The sequence below is a fragment of the Chrysochloris asiatica genome, unplaced genomic scaffold (assembly GCF_000296735.1).
Source record: "Chrysochloris asiatica unplaced genomic scaffold, ChrAsi1.0 scaffold00102, whole genome shotgun sequence".
NCBI lineage: Eukaryota > Metazoa > Chordata > Mammalia > Afrosoricida > Chrysochloridae > Chrysochloris > Chrysochloris asiatica.
The window spans coordinates 1920734-1942257 of NW_006408620.1; the positions used below are offsets into that span (position 1 = coordinate 1920734).

The 21524-nt window shown below is 43.8% G+C and overlaps 1 protein-coding gene across 1 annotated transcript in view; it reads left to right on the top strand.

Annotated features, from left to right (window-relative positions):
• The window catches only part of EARS2 (glutamyl-tRNA synthetase 2, mitochondrial), a 37259-nt gene that overhangs the window by 924 nt on the left and 14811 nt on the right, over nucleotides 1-21524 (top strand). Inside the window, exons 2-3 of the mRNA XM_006867199.1 lie at nucleotides 3415-3570; nucleotides 14516-14705. Of these exons, the coding sequence (XP_006867261.1) occupies nucleotides 3415-3570; nucleotides 14516-14705 (346 nt within the window). The remainder of the gene's footprint in view (nucleotides 1-3414; nucleotides 3571-14515; nucleotides 14706-21524) is intronic.

The following is a 21524-nucleotide window of genomic DNA, read 5'->3' on the forward strand; positions in this document are numbered from 1 at the left end:
ACGGAACCGCCGGTAATTTGGAACTGCTGACCTTGGGGTTGGCAGCCCGACTGGTAACCACTACGCTACCCGAGCTCCTTTTACCAGGCGCTTTACCCCCTCCCCATATAAGACTGTTTTCTTGTCCAGTTTTCAGCTTCACAAGGAGATAGGATACTTTCTGGCAGACTGTGTAAACTAGAGCAGTGCTTCTCAAGCTATCCATGTTGAAGGATTGATTGGTATGTAATTTCTACTTGATCGTGGATTAATAATTTTCTAAAATGGATATAAGTGAATTGTTAGAAAAAATGAAAAACATGAAATAATGAGCTTTTTCTTTTTTTAAATAAGATTCAAGACATAATTACTATGTCAAATGCTGTAAATGTTTATGTTGTTGGCCACCCTCTATAGGGTTCCCAAGGAGCATCTGGTGAGTTTGAACCACGGACTGCGATTCAAACCGACCTTCTAGCCAAGTGCTACAGCACACCAGGACTCCATGTGACCATTTATGTTGTTGTTGTTAAGTACCATCGAGTAAGCACTCATAATTTCTGTACTTGTTCACAAATGGCTGACCAACAATGCTTTGTTCCACTCAAGTGACATGTATGTAGAAATTAGTTGCCAAGGCCTGTGACTGTCTGGGTTCACAGATGGGACTTTGCCAATTCCTAATTGTGTAATAAGACGTGCTGGTGGTACAGTGGATTAAGCACTGGGCTGCTCACTGAAAGGTCAATGGCTCAAACCCAGTGGCACCCCCTGGGAGAAAGCATCTTCTGTCTGTTCCTATAAAGATGTACCATCTGGGAAAGCCTGTGGAACAATTAGACTCTGCCCCCACAAGGTTGCCCTGAGGCAGAAGTGGGGCAGTTGCCGTGGGTGGGTGGTGGAAGTTGTGTAATGGGGGCAAATTAATTAACCTTTTTGAGACTCAGTTTTACCATCTGTCAAAACTACTAATAGTACCCACCTCCTGGGATTGAGCTACTGCAGGTAAGGCACTTACTTAACAGAGCATGGCACGAGGCGCTGTAGGAGAATGCACTGGACTGCAAGGCCCATTTGAACCACAATGTTGGCAGTTCAAACTCAAGCCGCTCCTTGGAAACCCTGTACAGGGTGGCTATGAGTTGGAACTGACTCACCTATATTTAGCAACAACAACTAATTAAACAGTAACCGTATTATGGTTATCAGTCGGATCTTCTTGCTGATTTGCCCGGAAAGGCTGCTGACTGCAGACAAATGAAAGAATTGTCAAGCAACAGGTGGTTGTTGTTAAGTGTTATTCAGTCGGTTCTGACTCATAGGGACCCTGTATTTCTGAGGAGCGTCTGATGGGTTTGAACCATCAACCTCGCGATTCAATCTGACTTTACTGCTCAGAACATTACCCTGCAGCGACACACCAAGACTCCATATTAATGTATTTTGTTGTTGTTAAGTGCCGTCCAGTTGATTCTGAGTCGTAGCAACCCTGTATAAGGTTTCCAAGAAACAGCTGGTGAGTTTGAAACGGCAGCCTTGAAGTTCAAACTGACTTTGTGGTCCAGTGCATTACCCTGCAGCGCCACACCAAGACTCCCATGTTGTTAGGTATGTCAGGTTGGTTCTGACTCATAGGGACCTTGTATAGGCTTTGTGAGGCTGTAAATCTTTACAGGAGCAAAACGTCTCATCTTTCTCCTGCAGAGTGACTAGTGGGTGTGAACTTCTGACCTTGTGGTTAGCCATCCTGTGTTTATCCTAGATAAATAGCTAAAATGAATTGAGGATGTACTTTGATCAGCATTAGTATTAACTGTAATCTCTGACACTGAATTGTAACCGTGGAAGCTGCGAACGTTTTGATGTGTACATTTGACCCAGTTTTTTAAAGAACAGCATCATTGTAACTGCCCCACAGTGGGCCCCTCCAGTTTTCTTAAGCAGAGAGGTCTCCCTGAGAGCGTTTGGTTAGTTAATACAGATTGTTGTTGTTGTTGTGTGCCGTGGAGTCGGTTCCGACTCATAGCGACCCTGTACAGGGTTTCCTAGGCTGTAAATCTTTACGGGAGCAGAAAGCTTCATCTTTCTCCCGTGGAACAGCTGGTAGTTTCGAACTGCTGACCTTGTGGTTCGCAGCCCGATTTGTAACCACTACGCTACCAGAGCTCCTTTACAGATTAACTGACTAAATAAATATACACCCTAGGTTGTTGATAAGTGCTGTCTAGTCCGTTCTGACTCATAGTGACCTTGTATAGGGTTCCAAGGAATGGCTGGTGGGTCCGAACCACTGAGCTTGTGGTTTGCAGTCCTGTGGTTAGCGCCATTCCAGGACATCATATGTTTTCCAGAAGAACAAAAATCATCTATGTGAGGCCGAACACTCAACAATTAAAGCAAAGATGAAAGGGTAAAGGGACAGAGAAACCAGATTACTAGACGTGAAGCATCGTAAGTGGAATGAATGAGAATGTTCACACATTGTGAAAAATGTAACCATTGTCATGAAAGAATTGTGTCAGCAAGTCTCCTGCCATCTAGGAGGTGCCAGCTGATAGCGACCTTACAGGACAGTGGGACCGCTCCCTGGGGTTTCCAAGGCTGTGACTTTACAGAAGTAGACTGCCTTCGCTTTCTCCCGACGAGTAGCTGGTGGGTTGAACTCACTCCTCGGGAGTTAGCAGCCAAACACTTAACCCTCCCTGCCACCAAGGGCTCCTTTGAACAATCTGTGTAGTAATTGTTAAATGGGAACCTAATTTGCTGTGTCAACTTTTACCAAAGACACAATAAAATATGTGTATATTTTTAAGTCCATGCCATGACACACTGTAGTGCATGTATATGATAAATGTAGACCGGGGCAGTCACAGATGGTGCATAGTGTACAAGTGTGAACTGGGATTTTGCAGCAGTTGTCATTTGCAGGTAAGTTTTGTACCCAGAGCGCATCATTGTACTCCAGTGTTAATGCCCGGTGGTGCGGCTCCATGTGGGCCCCTCTGCTTCTCCTGGGGGGCCTTTGCCTCCAGGAGCTCACTGCCTTCAGTGGCTTCCGGATGTCAGCGTGAAGTGACCGGTGCAGTTTGGGAGAGTTGGTGCCTTTTTACAAAATGACCTGCTCCAAAACCCAGGTGGTCTCTCCATCTCTGGCTTTGCCTGTTCTTAGTTGTAATAAGGAGCTCTGGTGGTGCAATGGGTTTAGTGCTGAGCTGCCCATGCTAAAGTCAGTGACTGAAACCCACCGGCCGCTCCCTGGGGGAAAGATAAGGCTTAGGGAGCAATCGAGTGGACCCCTTGAGTTCTCTGGCTGGTCGGAGAGAGGGCACAGGGCGGTCATTTCCTGGGCTTTGGAATTCATGGAGTTAGTTTTCTGTTGTAAGCAGAGGCCCACCACCTCACTGGCTTGGTCTTTCTGTTGTCTTCTTCCATCAGGTTTCTTGCATCTGGGTGGCCTCCGCACTGCCCTGTACAATTACATCTTTGCCAAGAAACACCAAGGCAGCTTCATCCTGAGACTGGAGGACACAGATCAGACACGCCTTGTGCCTGGGGCAGCAGAGAACATTGAGGACATGCTGGAGTGGGCAGGTGAGGCTGCTCTGCTGGGGGGGGGGGGTACCTGTGGGTCTGTTCCTGGAATTCTAGGTAGAAAACAGATTCCTGGAGCAATGGGTACAAATATATGCCCACTCCACCACTGGTGTCTCAGTTTGTCGTACTGTGGTGACTTGTGTATTACTGATTGCTGGAAGCTAAATACCAATAGGGTCACTCTGAGTGCGTGGGTTTCAGCAGAGGTTCCAGACTAAGACAGGTTAGAAGGAGAGGCGGAACCACTCCTGAAGGGTTAGCCACTGCAAACCTTAGGAGTAGCCGCCGAACATTGTCAGCTTTAGTGCTGGAAGGTGAGTCTCTCAGGTTGGATGACACTCCACAAAGGACTGGGGAAGAGTTGCCTCTGCAAGTAGAGTTAACCTTAATGCTGTGGATGTAGTTAAGCCTTGTGGACCTTCGTTGGCTGATGGGGCACAGCTCAAAATGAGAAGAAACAGCTGCAAAACATATAATAATAGGATGCTGAATGTACAAAGTGTGAATCTAAGAACATTGGAAGTTGTCAAAAATGAAATGCATAAAGATCGATATCCTAGGCAATAGTGAAGTAAAGTGGACTGGTATTGGTCATTTTGAGTCAGACAGTAACGTGGTTTGCTATGTCATGAATAACAAATTCAAGAGGAATAGCATTGCATTCATTGTCAAAAAGAACATTTCAACATCTGTCTTTAAGTACAAAGCTCTCTGTGATAGGATCATATCCATATACCAGCAAGGAAGACCAGTTAATACTGAAATTGCAGCACTGTAGGGTAAGTACTAGACCTCAAGGTCGGTTTGAACTGCAAGGTCAGTGGTTCAGACTAAGCAGTCATTCCTCAGAAATCCTATACAGGGTTGCTGTGAGTTGGAACTGACTTGACAGCATACAACAAAAACAAAAAGTTTCTTAACTTCTTCAGTCTGAAATTGATCAAACATGCAATCAAGATTGCATTGATCATTATTAGTGATTGGAATGCCAAAGTTGGAAACAAGGAAGGATCAATCATTGGAAAATAAGGCTTTGGTGATAAAAACAATGCTGGAGATAACATGATAGAATTTTGCAAGACCAATGACTAATTCATTGCAAATACCATTTTTCAACAAAATTCACCAGGACCTAACCAGATGGAATATACAGGAACCAAATTGACTACATCTGTGGGAAGAGTAGTTGAAAAACTTACTATCATCAGCCAAAACAAGGCCAGGGCAGACTGTGGAACCAGCCCTTCAATTGCTCATCTGCAAATTCAGGCTGAAACTTGAAAAATTCAAACAAGTCCATGAGAGTCCAAATATGACCTTGAATATGTTGTTGTTATGGTTAAGTGTGGTTGAGTCGGTTCCCACTCAGTGACCCTGTATAGAGTTTCCAAGAAGCAGCTGATGGGTTGGAACTGCTGACCTTAAGGCTCCAAGTTCAGTGCTAATCCTATAGAGCCACCTTGAATATACCCTACTTGAATTTAGAGACCATCTCAAGAACAGATTTGATGCATTATACACTAATGGCTGAAAATCATAAGATAACATCGTACATAAAGAAAGCAAAAGGTCATTAAAAAGACAGAAAAAAAAGAAAAAGTAGATGTCAGAAGAGATGCTGAAACTTGCTCTTGAGAGTTATTGTTGTTAAGTGTCATCGACTCTGTTCTGACTCATAGCAACCCTGTATAGGGTTTCCAAGGGGTGGCTGGTGGGCTTGAACCGCCACCCTTGTGTATCAAACTGACCTTGCGATGTAGTGCTAACCCTATAGTGCCACACTCTTTATTGTTGAGATTAAAGAAGCTAGAGTGAGTGGAAGAAATGAAGTAAAAGAGCTGAACAGAAATTTTCAAAAGCAGCTTAGAAGACAAAGTTAAATATGAAATGTGCAAAACCAAGAGTTAGAAAAGCAAAAGGGAAGATCGTGTTTAGTATTTTCTCAAGCTGAAAGAGCTGAAGGAAAAATTCAAGCCTCAACTTGAAATATTGAAGGATTCTTTGAGCAAAATATTGAATCAAGCTGGAAACATCAAAAGAAGGAAGGCATGCAGAGTCACTGTACCAAAAGGAGTTGGTCGACATTCAATCATTGCAAAGGTATCATATGATCAAGAACTGATGGTACTGCCAGAGATGATGCCGTGGAGCGATGGAGCAGCTGGAGACTTTAGATCCAGAGAGGGAGAGCGACTGTGTGCTGAAGACCTGGGGGGCACGGGGGGGAAGGAGGGCATGGAGGGGATTGTAACCATGGCAATGAGAGACAATATACGATAGAATGAATGTAAAACTAATGTTCTCCCATGTAAAACTATCACATAATTCACAATAAAACATTAAAAAAAAAAAAAATCTATGTTAAAACCCCACTTGATGGCACTTACCAACAATAATAGCATCCATTGAAAGGAGCCCTGGTAGCTTAGTGGGTTACCCATTGGACTGCTAACTACAAGGTCAGCATTTCAAACCCTCCAGCTGCTTTACAGGAGAAAGAGGAGGCTTTCTGCTCCCATAAAGATTTGCAGCCTAGGAAGCCCTACATAGGGTAGCTAGGAGTTGGAATCAAGTTCTCATTCATGGCAGTGAGTTACCATCCATTTAAGGAGCCCTGGTGATGTAAAAGTTACCAGTCCGAAATCACCAGCTGCTCCTTAGGAGAAAAATAAGGCCTTCTGCTCCTATAAAGATTTATTGTCATTGCATGGAGGGGATTGTAACCATGGCAATGAGACAATATACGATAGAATGAATGTAAAACCAGTGTTCTCCCATGTAAACTATCATATAATTCACAAGAAAACATTAAAAAAAAAAAAAAAAGAACTGATGGTACTGAAGCAGGAAGTCTAAGCAGCATTTAAAGCATTGGTGAAAATACAAATTGAAATGTTTCAACAAACTAATGCAGCACTGGAGGCATTCATTTACCTATGCTGAGATGTTTAGAATACAGCTACCTGGCTAGCAGATTGTAACAGATCCATATTTGTGCCCATTCCAAAGAATCGTGACCCAATAGAATGCAGAAACCATTGAACGATAACATTAATATCACATTCATGTAAAATTTTGCCAAAGATCAGTCAAAAATGATTGCAGTAGTACATCCACAAGGCACCGCCAGATATTCAAGCTGAATTAAAAATAGGAAATGAAATGAGGGATATCATTGCTGACATCAGAGAATACCAGACATATGTTTATTTGTGCTTTATTAACTTTGTAAAGGAATTTGACTCTCTGGATCATAACAGAAAATGGACAGCGTTGTGAAGAATGAATATTCTAAAATACTTGATTTTGCTCTTAAGGAATACGTATAGTACAAGAGGCAGTCGTTCAAACCGAACAAGGGGATACTAAATGTTTTAAAATCAGGAAGGGTGTGTGCCAGGGTTGTATCTTTTCAGCATACTTAGTCTGTATGCTGAGCAAATTTTCAAGAAGCTGGATTCTATAAAGAACATGGCATCAGGATTAAAAGAAGACTAATTAACAACCTGCAACATGCAGATGATACAGCCTCGCTTACTGAAAGCAAAGAGGACTTAAAATACTTACTGATGAGATCAAAGAATACAGCCTTCTATCTGGATTACACCTCAATGTAAAAAAAACAAAAATCCTCAGCACTGGACCAATAAATATCATCATGATAAGTGGAGAAAAGGTTAAAGTTGTCAACGATTTCATTTTGTTTGAATTCACAGTCAACACTCATAGCAGTATCATGCTGGAAATCAAATGACCTACTCCATTAGGCAAATCTGCTACACAAAACTTTTTTAAAGTGCTAAAGAGCAAAGATACCTTTGAGTACTAGGGTGAACCTGACTCAAGCCATGGCATTTTCAGTTGTCTCACATGCATTTGAAAATTGGACAATGAATAAGGAAGACTGTAGAAGAATTGATGCATTTGAGTTATGGTGTTGGAGAAAACTATTCAAAGTACCATGGACTTCCAGAAGAACAAACAGATCTGTGTTGGAAGAAGCTTAAAGAGAACGTACAATCTTTAGAAGCCAGGATGGCCAGACTTCATTTCTCATACTTCAGACATGTTTTCAGGAGGGATCAGTTCCTGGAGAAGGGCATCATACTTGGAAAAGTGAAGGGTCAGTGAAGAAGAGTAAGACCCCTAATGAGATGGATTGGCACCATAGCAGCAGCAGCGGGCTCAAGTGTAGCAACAGTTGTGAGGAACCAATTGGACGGCATGTAACAACAACATATACCCACTTGTTTAGGTAACACCCAGAAAGAGGCTACTTCTTGAAGAAAAACTCTAAGGCCATCCCTCAGTAGAATTGCCAGGCCAACTCTTCAGGAGCCTGGTACAGAACGGAAACCAAGTGTGAGTTGGAGGTGGGGAGCAGGAGACAGTGTGCTTCACCCACGGAAGGTGTCACCTTTGAGCTCCAGCCCTTTGTTCCTCTGTGGGAGTGTTGGTTTTACTCATCAATCTCCTGATTTTTCAAGAAAGCCAGAAATCCAGATTGTTACTGTTTTTGTTTTAATGAATAGTTCACATTGGGCTAAGGTTTTCTTTCTTATTTTTATAAAAACTACTTTGTATGAACAAAACTCCTGAGTGCAGTGTCTGAAGTAGGCCTTCCTGTGGGGAAGTCAACCTTAACACACAGCTGAGCTCACAGGGAGGCGTGTGCTTGTGATTCCCGTGTCAGTAATGGCCCATCTGTAGGGACAAGCACCCCAGTATTTCCTTCTGTTGGGCATAGGGTTGCTATGAGTCGGAACTGACTCATCAGCACCTAACAACTGCAGCAACACAAGAGACAAGAAACCCTGCTTGTCTGTGTAGTGTAATGGATCACATATTGAACTGCTAACCACAAGGTCAACAGTTCGAATTCACCAGCTGCTCTGTGGGAGAAGGTTGAAACTTTCTGCTCCCGTAAAAATGTAAGCCTCCAAAAGCCTGAGTGTAAAACAGAAAAAGCCTGTGAGTTGGAATCGGTTTGACAGCACACACAGCAGCAGGGACGGGTCTGACTAAGGAAGGTTAAGATTCCCAAGGAAACAGCCCAGTTTATTTTGTGCTGTTTTTTCTAGTCTCGGGTAAATTATTCACGAGATTCCGATTCCTAAAGGGCACATACTGATTTTATTTCTATCTCCTATTCCTAAGAAGTTACAGCATATACTCAGTTGAGGTTAATTAAATAAAGAAATTCATTCTGAAATATCAAGTCCTGTGACTCAGGTACTATTCCTAGTGCTAGAGAAACAGTATTCAGCAAAGATTACATCCTTAGTAACTTAATTAAAAATTAATTTTAAACATGATGTAAAGTGGTCAAGAATGTAGAGTAACAGGGTTAGGGAACGATGGGTGGGGTCCTCTCTTGTGTTGGGGAGTTCTCCTCTAAGGAGGTGACTTGGTTGAGGAAGGGGCTAAGGTTTAAAGCAGAATCAATAACAGATACAAAGGCCCTCTGGAAGGAAGTGCTGGGCGTATTCGAGGAGCAGCGAGGAGGCCAGCAGGTCCCAAGCACCATGAGCAGAGTGAGAGTAACAGGTGATGTGAGGACAGAGAGGCTGCCAGGAGCTGAATCCTGTGCTATGCAGACCCGAGGTCGCATGGTGGTACTGTGTGGCCCTGAGGGGGTACAGTGATCAGCAAGACTTGCAAGTCGTTTCCTCGGGGAGCTTCCTGTGCAGCAGGATTGTGTGATTGAGGCAGCCCATGAGCAGAGCTCCCTCTCCCCAACATCTTAGGGGGACAGAAGGCAGGGATCCTGGCCTCCCAGAAGTCACACAGGTCCCGACCTCTGCAACTCCTCCTTGCTTGGAGAGTCACTCGTTTTCTTTCTTTGTTTTGAGCTGTAAAACTTCTGTAACATAAGATTGACCATTTTGAAGTATAAAATGTACTGGTTTTTTAGTATATTTACCATGTTGCACAACCATCAGCACTACCTAATTCCAGAATGTTTCCATAACCCCAAATGTAAATCCCATTTCCCATCCCCCTGCCCGGCTGTCCCCTAGCCACCATAAATCTACCTTCTGAATCTCTGCCTTGTCCTGTTCGGGACATTTCCTCTAAATACATCCAGGTGTCATGTGGGTTTGGTGTTTGGCTTCACACCCTTAGCGCAGTGCTTTAGGGTGCAGCCGCAGCACTACGACACTGCTTCACAGGCTGTTGTTGCTAAGGAGTAGTGGATTTGATTGACCGCATCTTGGTCACCCATTCAGTTGATGTGCATTTGGGTTTTTTCCACTTGTTGACTACTATGATAAATGCTGCTAGGAATTTTTTTGTGAACATGTTTTTAATTATTTTGGGGAAGTCATCTGTAAACCCTGTAATATTTCAAGAAATGTTGAGCAGATTGAAGAAACATGCTTAAGGTTAGATCAAGATGGGACTTTCCAGCTTCCCTCATGCGACCCTCTTTTCTGATATGGGAAGAAACTGAGGCCCAGTGGGGTAGGGTTCTAAGAATACTTAGCACAGGAGCTTCTTTTACAGATAAGAAACTGAAGCTTTGAAGTAAGGTAATTTGCACAAGGGCCATCCACGTTACATTCTGTGTTAGCATCAGATATTACAGAGTTAATCACATCCTCATCTTCCTAATTCATTTGAAATCGGTTTCAGGGCAGAAACTCCATCCTCCGGTTCTTCTGTGCTCCCCTGACCTCTCTACTGGGAACATTCAGAGTTAATTGCATCCTGTGTGACCTGAGGAAATTGGACTTTGAGTTTGACATATTGGTAGTCCCCAATTTAAGCATATTCGAGTTACAACAAATTAGACTTGTGACCATCTGTGTTTTTTGTTGTTGTTGTTGTTTTTAAATGTATTGAAATGTGTCTGTAAGTTTATATGTAATGGTTCCAACCTCCAAAGACATAGATTCGATTTGTAAATACACTGACATTAGAAGGCTATAGTAATGGAAACTCCAAAGAATAATGAGGTGTTCAACTTAAGTCAGAACTGACTAATGACTGAGTCATTGGAAAAGAACCCCATGATAAGTTGGGGGCTGCCACCTGTATAATAAATCGTGTTTGATCTAACAGCGTCTGTTGAAGCTGTGTTAGGTGTTAACCACTGGGCCAACCACTTTGTAAATGCAGATGCGTTTAGTCTTCAGAATCACTGCACAGTTGACTGTGAGCCCCACTTTACAGAGATTAGAAAGCAGCAGCATAATGAATTCTTGAGAACGTGGACTCTGGGCCAGCTACGCTAGTTTGAATCTGGTTCTAAACTAACCAGATGCCTCTTCAGTGAAGCATCTCTGTGCCTCAGTTTCCACTTAAAGAATGGGGGTAATAACAGTACTGACCTGGTAGAGTGATTGCCTTAGGCTGGGCTCACTAGAGAAGCAAAACCAGTGAAACAAAGCTATATAAAGATAAGTTGATATCAGGGATAGCTCACAATTAAGGTGGGAGAGTCCCAAGTCCGGGTCAGATGAACCGAGATTGTCAGGCAGGCTGCTATTGGCTCCCAGAATTGGCAAGTAATAGAGCAGGCCACTGGCTCACATCCAAAGAACCAGAGGTCCGAGGACAAGCCAGATACAAGCGCCAGACCAAACAGAAAGCAAATAAGCTTTGCCTGAGTGTCTCATGTATTGGAAACAGGCCCTACCCCAAGGAGATGTCCTTTCACTTGATTAGCTGCTCATAGAGCCCATTACAGGGTTTCAGATCTCCTTATGGGGGTAACTAGAGCTCATCTGCCAAACCACTGAGAGTCCTGCTCCAGTCCTGGTGACCCAAAACCGGAACTATCATAGTGAGGTGGCTTTGACTTTGGTTTGTAACTTTTTATTGGGAACTGAGTAAAGCTTTATAGACAAGATCATCAGCTTTACGTTCAACATATCATATGTTTTGTTTCATCTCAATGATTACAATCCCCTCCTTGCAACAACAGTTACGCTACTTTCTTCCTGTGGTTCCCCGTTTACATCTTATATTTCAGAAGAGAACAAAGCAAAAATACTCAATGAACTTATACAAAACAAAAAATGTATATTCATTTAAATGTCCAAAGGGCACATTCTGCCAGCCAGCCTCCTTCCTGCAGACACACAGCCTTACTCACTCCATGGGCTTAGAGCCTGCAGCTGCTCTGTCTCTCCATGCCACCTCTGCCACCATCTCTGCTGTTGCTGCTTTTATAGGTAGGAGCTCACTGCTGCACTCAGGCCCATCCTTGATGATCTGGGATCGTCTGTTTCCTGAAATGAAAGATTGACTACTCCCCACTTTTACTTACACATCTTCTACAATTTCAGTTTTGACAATCACAAGTAATCCTGCTAACAATTATTCACACAAATAATTTCTTTTGGAAGAACCACCATGAACTTGGTCCCTATGAGGTTAGGTTAAAGATATCCCAGATGTCCAACTTTTCCAAGATGCTATACCCCTCCCTAGTACCTGATCCCAACCAGTATTCCCCTTCATGTCCCACAGTTCCACAGTTTGCTGCAGTGTCAAGGAAATGGATCATGAGAATATGGAGGCTGACAAGTTCCAAATCCATGCATGGTTCAGGTGTCCGTCTGGAAGATTGTAGGGGCTGAGGAACCCACATTGGCAGGTCAGATGACACATTATTGAAGCACGAGACTGCAGAAGCTGGTCAGGTGACAGGCCACAAGTCGCACTACCTGGAGGTCAGACAAGCCAGGTGCAGGGTCCAGAGAAAGAGAGCAAACTTTGCCAAAGCACTCATCCATATATTGTGCGCAGACCACACCCCAAGGAAACTAAGGATGGTGACTCACTTGAGTCACACCCTCTAGTAAGGTGGGGGCATCCTTAGTTCTAAATCTTACCTGAACCCTTAAATTAAGCGTGGTGGTGTAGTTGTGTGCCTTCAGTTGGTTCCAACTCATAGCGACCCTGTACAGGGCTTCTGAGGCTGTGAATCTCTATGGGAGCGGAGAGCCTCATCTTTCTCCTGTGAAGCAGCTGGTAACTGAAATGGCTGACCTTGTAGTTAGCAGCCCAACTCATTACCCACTGTACTACCACGGCTCCTTTCAATTAAGCCTAGGCATCCCTGAAGCCGAAGTCCTGGTGTGGCACTGTAGGGTAAGTCCTGACTGGTAACCATCAGGTCCACAGTTTCAAACCCACCAGCCGCTCCGTGGGCTCCCTGTTACAGGGTTGCTATGAGTCAGAACTGACTCGACAACATTTAGCAACAACAAAAGCAAATCCTGAAGCAATGGTTCTCAAACTCCTGAGTTTTTGATTCAGTGGGTCTGGGGCCCAAGAATCTACATTTCTAACCAGTTTCTGGGTTCTGCCATAGTGCTGATCCAGAGACCACAGTTTGAGACCCTCTGCCCTGGAAAAAGGACCATACCTGCACATGGACACAGAGCTGAACGCTCAAAACAGCATCATGAGAAATAGCAAAACCCTCGAGACAAGGCACATGTCCATGTGTCAGGGAATGCAGAGCGCAAAGTGACATGACCGCTTCATCTGATACTGGATTACTTTGACAAGACATGACCTGGGTCTCTAGCTAACAGGGCCAGAGCTAAACGTCCAACCAGAAAAAGCAAGTTTTGTACACCAGGACCCCTTAATCCCACCTTAATCCTTGTTGTTTAGTGCAGCAGTCAAGTCTCATAGACTCATAACAACCCTGTATAGGGTTTCTGAGGAGTGGCTAGTGAGCTTGAACCACCGACCTTGTGGTTCTCTGGCATATTAACTGACAACACCACACCTTAATCCTTAGTCCCACATTAATCTTTGTGTTTTTGTTGTTAGGTGTCATAAAGTCCATTCTGACTCAGCGACCTTATATAGGGTTTCTGAGAGGGTCTCTATGAGTCAGAAGCTCATAGTTTTTCCATGGGGTTTCCAGTGGGGTCCTGGTGTGGCACTGTAGGATAAACTCTGAACTGTTAACTACAAGGTTGGCGGTTAAAATCCACCAGCCACTCCTTGGAAACCCAGTTGGAATCAACTCGATGGCACCTAACAACAACACCACCAAGATTCGAAGGCTAGGAATCTTTATGGGAGCAGAAAGACTTTCTCTCCCATGGAGCAGTTGGTGGGTTTGAACTGCTGACCTTGTGGTTAGCAGTCCAATGCTTAACCTACAGCACCATCAGCAGTCCTTATTCCTTCATCCTACCTTAATCCTGTCCCATTAACAACTCACTCCAAAATGGGACCATGCACTGTACTGCAAAGTCAGTTTGACAGCAAGGTTGGTGGTTCAAGCGCACCAGCTGCTCCTTGGAAACCCTACACAGGGTTGCTATAGGTCAGAACTGACTTGACGGCGCTTAACAACAATAACGGAAGGAGCTCTGGTAGCGTCGTGGTTATGAATCGGGCTATTAAGCTCAGGGTCGCTTTGAGTCGGAACCGACTCCATGGCACATAACCACCCAGTACATCACAGAGTGCAGGAATATGGCTACCCCCACCACGGTAAGTCAGTAAGTGCGCTGCAGGTGTGTTTGAGGCTTCCCTGCATCATGAAGCATGAAAGCAGCCTGGTGGGGGTGCCTTCACCACTAGAGGGTCTCTTGTCACAGCCAGTAAGTGGCAGAGCCAGGGGACCAGCCAGGGTCTAGGAGCTGTGCTCAGAACATGCTTCTTTCTCCTGGTCAGTGGTTCCCAGGCCAAGGCCGGTTTCTCCCTCACTCGGGGGAGTGTCGATGGAGAGGGTGTACGGATGAGAGCTTGGACAGTGAAGCCAGTCTGCCTCAGCTTGAATCCTTCCTCCACCTTGAGCAAGTCACTTAACCTCCCTATCTGTAAAATGGAAACATCATAGTACCGACACCTGGGACTCTTGTGAAGAATGAAAGCTTTAGAAAGACGCTCTGAGCAGCGCTGAGCTGAGTGCTGTGTGTCTTAGCCCTCTATCTGATGATCTTTTTGGCGTTCTCTGTTCCAGGTATCTTTCCAGATGAGAGCCCCCGCCAGGGAGGTCCTGCTGGACCCTACCATCAATCTCAGCGACTTGAGCTGTATGGGCAAGCTGCAGAAGCCCTGCTGAAGACAGGAGCTGCTTACCACTGTTTCTGTTCCCCGCAGCGGCTGGCGCTCCTGAAGAAGGAGGCCTTGAGGAACCACCAGACGCCCCGGTAAGAGCCCAGCCTGTCATGGATGTCTCCCCAGAGACATTAGAAACTTACCCCAAGATGTAGCAACTGAAACCATATTTATTTTTCTCACAGTTTCTGTGGGGCAGAAGTCTAGGCCTTACTTGGGTCTCTTAGTTCAGGGATTCACTCGAGGCTGCAGTGCAGGTGGTCTGCCGTTGTATCTAGGCTCCACTGGGAAGGACTCACTTCCAGCTTGGCTCACAAGGCTGTTGTCAGCCTCAGGACCTCCCTGCTGCTTCCTGGGCCCGCCATAGGGCAGCTCACAACTTGGCAGCTGATTGCCTCAGAGTCAGCCGTGCAGAGAGGAAGACCCAGTGAACAAGATGGAAGCTGGGGTCTTGTGTGACCTAATCTTAGAAGTGGCATCTCACCACTTTGGTTGTGTTCTAGTCATCTGCAGCAATTGGTCAGTTTTAGGGCACACTCCAGGAAAGCACCTGAATGCCAGGAAGTGGGGATCATGGGAGGCCATGTGGGAAGCTGCCGACCACGGTGGGTCTCAGGCAGAACATGTCATTTAATGATGGTGACTATTTAAAATATTCAATATTTAAAAGCTCCAGCAGGATGTTTATGGAAAGATCTCCCTCCCACCCTTGATCACTCAGTTTCCCTCTCCAGAGTTTCCTGTGTCTTTTCTGGAAACATTCATTGCACTCACTGACCGTTCATACTGTGTTTTTTATTCCTCACTCCAGGTTTGCACTTACTATCCTGAGGATCGTTCCTCGTCAGTGAGGTTGTTTTCCTAGGCTTGCATTTTTATATCCCATTGTACCATAGTTATTTAACCAGCTCCTGGTGCAGCCCTGCACTGGACCGTAAGATCAAGTTGAACTGCAGATTGAACCCTGTCCCTTCTTACTGCTCATCTTTGGTTTAGGGTAGATGTTGACCATTAGATATTATTTAAATGATAGTTTACACGAGCACGGTGGTGGTGGTGGTGGTTACATGCCATGGAGTTATTCTGACCCATAGTGACCCTGACTCATGTTTCCAAGGCTATAAATCTTTACGGGAACAGAAAGCTTCAGCTTCCTCCCATGGAGCAATTGGTAGTTTCGAACTGCTAACCTTGTCATTAGCAGCTTGACTCATAACCCACTATGCTACCAGAGCTCCTCAGGTGAACACAGTACTCATGGGTAATAATACTCATTTTATGAGTCACTCTGTCTTTTGGCTGTTAGGCGGCCTTCAGGGATGGTTTGAATTCTAAGTTTAAAGGGTATTCCAGGGATTCCTATCATGTCTAGCATTCAGTAAGGCCTTTTTTAGGAATTTGAGTTTTGTTGTATAGTTTTTTTCCCCATTTTATCCAGGCCTGTTTTGTTTTGTTCCTGGTCAGTACTGTCAGTAGTGGTAGCTGGCCACCATTTTTGGTCTCAAGGTAGGTGAGGCTGTGGTTCACGTAGACTGTTAGTTCTGTAGACTAGTTTCTTCTTATGAGTCTTTAGTTACCTTCTTTCTCTTTTGCTCCAGATGCAAGGAGATGAATAGTTGGCTACTCACAAGCTTTTAAGACAACAACTACACACCAAACTAGGATGTAGACCATCGTCTTTAAGATTTGTATTATACCAATTGACTGAGTTGCCCCCTGAGACTAAGCCATCAAACCCAGTAACCCAATCCCATAAGATATTGGTTTGTCTAGCTATGTATCCATAACTCTGCCCTCTGTGTGCTTTAGTTTATATATGGACATATATGCAGCAAACACTGACTTATAGTATATATGTTTACCTACAGAAAAACCGCTCATGCAAACCATATAGTCATGTGTGTTTATCTGTACATATATGAGTATACATATCTACCTATGTCATTACACACATCCATCACTCATTTGTCAGTGTGCTGTACTCTGATGACTTATGTGATGCTGAAATACCTTGGTGGACAGGCATCAGCAGAGCTTCCAGACTATGACAGACTAGAAGGAAAGACGGACCACTTCTGAATGGTTAGCCATTTAAAACCTTATAAATAGCGGCAGAACATTGTCTGATATAGTGCTGGAAGATGAGCCCCTCAAATTAGAAGCCACTCAAAATGCAACTGGAAACAGCTGCCTCCTTGAAGTGGTGTTGACCATAGTGGTATGGATAGAGAAAAGCTTTTAGGACCTTCATTTGCTGATGGGGCACAATTTAAAATGAGAAGAAACAGCTGCAAATATTCATTAATAATCGACACATGAAATGGGGCAGTAGAAGTTGTCAAAAATGAACTGGAACACATAAAGGTGGATATCCTAGGCATTAGTGACCTGAAATGGACAGGTGTGGATGATTGTGATTCAGAGAATTATATGATTTACTGTGCTAGGAACAACAAACTGAAGAGGAATGGCATCACATTCATTGTCAAAAAGAACCCTCAGGATCTGTCTGGAAGTATAGTACTGTTGGTGATAGAATAATATCTGTACACCTAGAAAAAAGACCAGAGTCCTGCTGTGGCACTGTAAGATACAGCAATGGACTGCAAGATCAGTTTGAACCACAAGGTTGGTTGTTCAAACCCACCAGTTGCTCCTTCGAATCCCTATACAACAGAAGAAATACCATTTAATGTCACTGTTGTTCAAATTTATGTAAAATCACTAAAATCAGTGTTGAAATTGAAGAAGCCTACCAACTTCTTTAATCTGAAATTGATCCAACATTCAGTAAAGATGAATTGGAATGCAAAAGTTGGAAACAAAGAGGAAGGACCCATAGTTGGACAACATGGCTTTAGTGATAGAAACAATTCTGGAGATCATATGGTAGAATTTTGCAAGACCAATGCAAAATTATGTCTTGCCAACACCGTTTTCAACAACATAAACAGCGACTGACAACTGGACCTCAGCAGATGCCATACACAGGAATTAATTAATTACATCTGTGAGAAGTTGTTCTTGTTCAATACTGTCAAGCCAGTTCCAACTCATAGCGACCCAGTACAGGGTTTCCAAGGCTTTAAATCTTTTCAGGAGAAAGCCTCATCTTTCTCCCATGGAATGGCTGGTTTACTTGAACTGCAGACCTTGTTGTTTGCAGCCCAGTGCTTATCATATGGAGCCACTGTGCTGAAGGAAGAGAGCTAGAAAAGCTCCGCATCATCAGCCAGAACAAGGCTGGGCAGAGTGTGGGACAGGTCACCAGTTGCTCATATCAAAGTTTAGGCTGGAGCTGAAGAAAATGAAAACACAGCCATGAGAAGACCCCCAAAAGAGATAGATTGACACAGTGGCAGCACCTGTTGGTTCATACATAACAACAACCGTGAGAATAGCAAAGGACCAGGCAGTAGTTTGTTCTGTTGTTCATAAGGTCACTGTGAGTTGGAACCAACTGAAACTCACCTAACAACAACAAGCAATGTTACACACTTAATTTTTAGCTACTATTCATATAAAGGAGCTCTGGTAGCGTAGTGGTTATGAATCGGGCTGCGAACCTCAAGGTCCGTAGTTCGAAACTACCAGCTGCTCCATGGGAGAAAGATGAGACGATCTGCTCCCGTAAAGATTTACAGCTTCGGAAACCCTGTTCAGGGTCACTATGGGTCGAAACCGACTCGACGGCACTTAACAACAACAACAATTCATATAAGGGCCGGAGAAATTGAGGAAGACCTCCAGCAAGATGGATTGGCAAAGTGGCAGCATCAGTGGGCTCAAGAGTGGCAACAATTGTGAGGTTGACCCAGGACTGGGCAGTGTTTCGTTCTGTTGTGCATAGGGTCGCTATGAGTAGGTACCAACTTGATGACACCTAACAACATTAATGTTCTTACAAAATTGTGTATGTTGTGACTTTGTCTTAGGCTGGGTTCTTTAAAGAAACAAAACTAGTGAAACTTACATATGTATGGTGGTGTTGTTAAGTGCCATCGGAATCAATTCTAACCCATAGCGACCCTGGATAGGGATTCTGAGGAGCAACTGGTGAGCTTGAACCACCGTCCTTGCAGCTTAAACCAACTTTGCAATCCAGTTCATTAACTCACAGTGCCACACCAGGACTTTGTATTTGGAAGGAGGTTTATATTCAAGAAAATGGTGCACACAGTTGTAGAGACAGGCAAGTTCCAAGTCCTCGGATCAGATGTCAGGCTGGAGACTTCTGACTCATGTACCTGCTGGAGCTGATGAACCCAAGATTGGCAGGTCAGATGGCGGGCTTCTCGCAGCAGAGATGAGTGAATTTAAGGTTGGCAGGTAAGAAGGCAGGCTGCTGATAACTTCCAGGATCAGCAGGTAATAGAACAGGACGCTGGCTCAAGTCCAAAGAACCAGAGGTCAGGTGAAGAGCCATATGCAGCACCCAGACCCAGAAAAAGCTAGCCAGCATTATCACATGGGCAATCTATTGAAAGCAGGCCACACCCTCAAGAACTGTCCTTTCAGTTGACTGGCTGCTCCTAGTAGACCTCATCATGGGAGTAGATTACATTGTATTACAGCTCATCATGGAGCATTATTGCATCTTAACTGGTGTGGCACTGTGGGGTAAGCACTGGACTGGTAACTGCAAGGTAGGCAGTTCAAACCTACCAGCCACTCCTTGGAAACCCTATACAGGAATGCTATGAGTCAGAACAGACTTGATGACACTTAACAACAACAACTATTACTAAACCGCTGAGAATTCTAGTCCAGTCAAATTAACACAAGTCTTAACTATCACAACCCTTATGAAAGCAGCAGCCAGGAAAGCCAGTGACATACAGCATTTGATAAATCCTTTGCAAAAAGACCTCCGCTGATGTGTTAAAGAGCAAAGATACCACTTTGGGGAGTAAGTTGCACTTGACCCAAGCCATGGTATTTTCAATGACCTCATATGCCTGGGAGAACGGGGCATGGTTCAGGAAGATCAGAGAACTGATGCCTTTGAATTATGGTTTTAGTGAAGAATAGTGAATATACCATAAACTGCCAGAAGGACAAACAAATCTGTCTTAGAAGAGTACAGCCAGAATATTCCTTAGAAGTGAAGCGTGGAGTCTTTGTCTCACATACTCTGGACATGTTACTAGGAGGGACCAGCCCCTGGAGAAGTCCATCATGCTTAGTGAAATAGAGGACGCCTGTTATTGAGATGAACTGACTTAGTGGCTCCATCAAGGGGCTCAAATGTAACAGCGCTTGTGTGGATGGCTCAAGACTGGAAAGTACAGCAAAGGGTGCTGCTATGTGTTGGAACCAACTTGACAGCACCTAAGAACAGAAGCAGCATTTTGGGGCACGCAGTCGAATCCATCACACCTGTCCACTGGACTGGCCACTAGTTTAGGGAAATGCGATTGCATAATTGGTTTCACTAGTCATGGTTCATGGCAAGGCCATAATTAATTAAGGAATTAAAATAAATAAATGAGACACGGGGCAACCTGCGCACGAAGAATTCATTGTTTTTGCAGAGCAACAATGAATTATTTTCCTTGGATAGCAAAGCTACAAGGGAAGATAATATTCTATGCGCAGGCCCCTAGTTATTTTTTTTTCCTTTTGAATCATTCTCTGATTTATTCATGATTTTATTAGTATCCTTCTACTTTGGATTTTGACTCTCCTACACTTTAGTTTGTTGTTGTTAAGTGCCATCGAGTCGGGTCCAACCCGTAGCGACCCTGTACAGGGTTTCCAAGGGTGTAAATCTTTACGAGAGTAGAAAGCCTCATCTTTCTCCCGCGGAGCGGCTAGCGTAGTGGTTACGAATCGGGCTGCGAACCTTAAGGTCAGCAGTTCGAAACTACCAGCTGCTCCGCAGGAGAAAGATGAGGCTTTCTACTCCCGTAAAGATTTACACCCTCGGAAACCCTGTACAGGGTCGCTATGGGTCGGAACCGACTCGAAGGCACTTAACAACAACAACAACAACAACACTTTAGTTTATTTTTATTAAAAGTTACAAGCCATATATTAGTTACATTTTATTCTACTTGTAATCTTAGGTAGTTTTAGTACTTATATTAACAATGTTCTTAAGATTGCTAGGAGACAGGATTTATCAATTGAATTACTACCAGTTTAGGCTTAATGATTATAAACATTCTTCCTTGTAGCCTTACTTTAAGGCAATAAAGAATCCCTAAAAGCAACTAGGCCATAAATAAGGGCTGTGGGTACAAGAGTTCCTAAAAACAATTAGACTATAGATAAAGGCTATGGGTATATACAGATACTAAATAAAAAGTCTGACTTAGATGTTCTTAAATTAATGATCAGTAAAATAGAAAAGTTTTTTTCATAGCCTCAGTTTCCCTGATAAGTGATGTTTTTGTAAGCTAAAAACAGATAGTGTATGGAAGAAATTAATGGAGAGTTAATTGCACCTAACAACTAAAATTAACAAGACTTAACAAAGGTTAAGAAACATATGTGAAGGTTAACTTGCTTCTCAGAGAAAAGAATAGATTTATGTAGGAACAAATGTTTAAAAGGTTTCAAGGCACCAGAATGTCTCGTATGCCTTGGGATAATATCTCTTTGCCGTAACTTTTCATCCCTGTCGTAAATCATGAAGAATGTGCCCCAGACTTGATTGTATTTTGATGTCATTGATTACTATGAAAGCAATGTTTTTTGTAACGGTATATAAGGGGTTGTAAGAAAGAACAGAAGTAAGTAGAGAGAGAAGGGAGAGAGAAGGACTATGAGGTAGGGAGGAGACGGAAAAGAAGTGCAGGAGTGAAAGAAGTAATGTAGAGAAGAAGAAAAGAATGGAGGGAGTGAGAGAAGTGATGTAGAGAAGAAGAAAAGAATGGAGGGAGTGAGAGAAGTGATGTAGAGAAGAA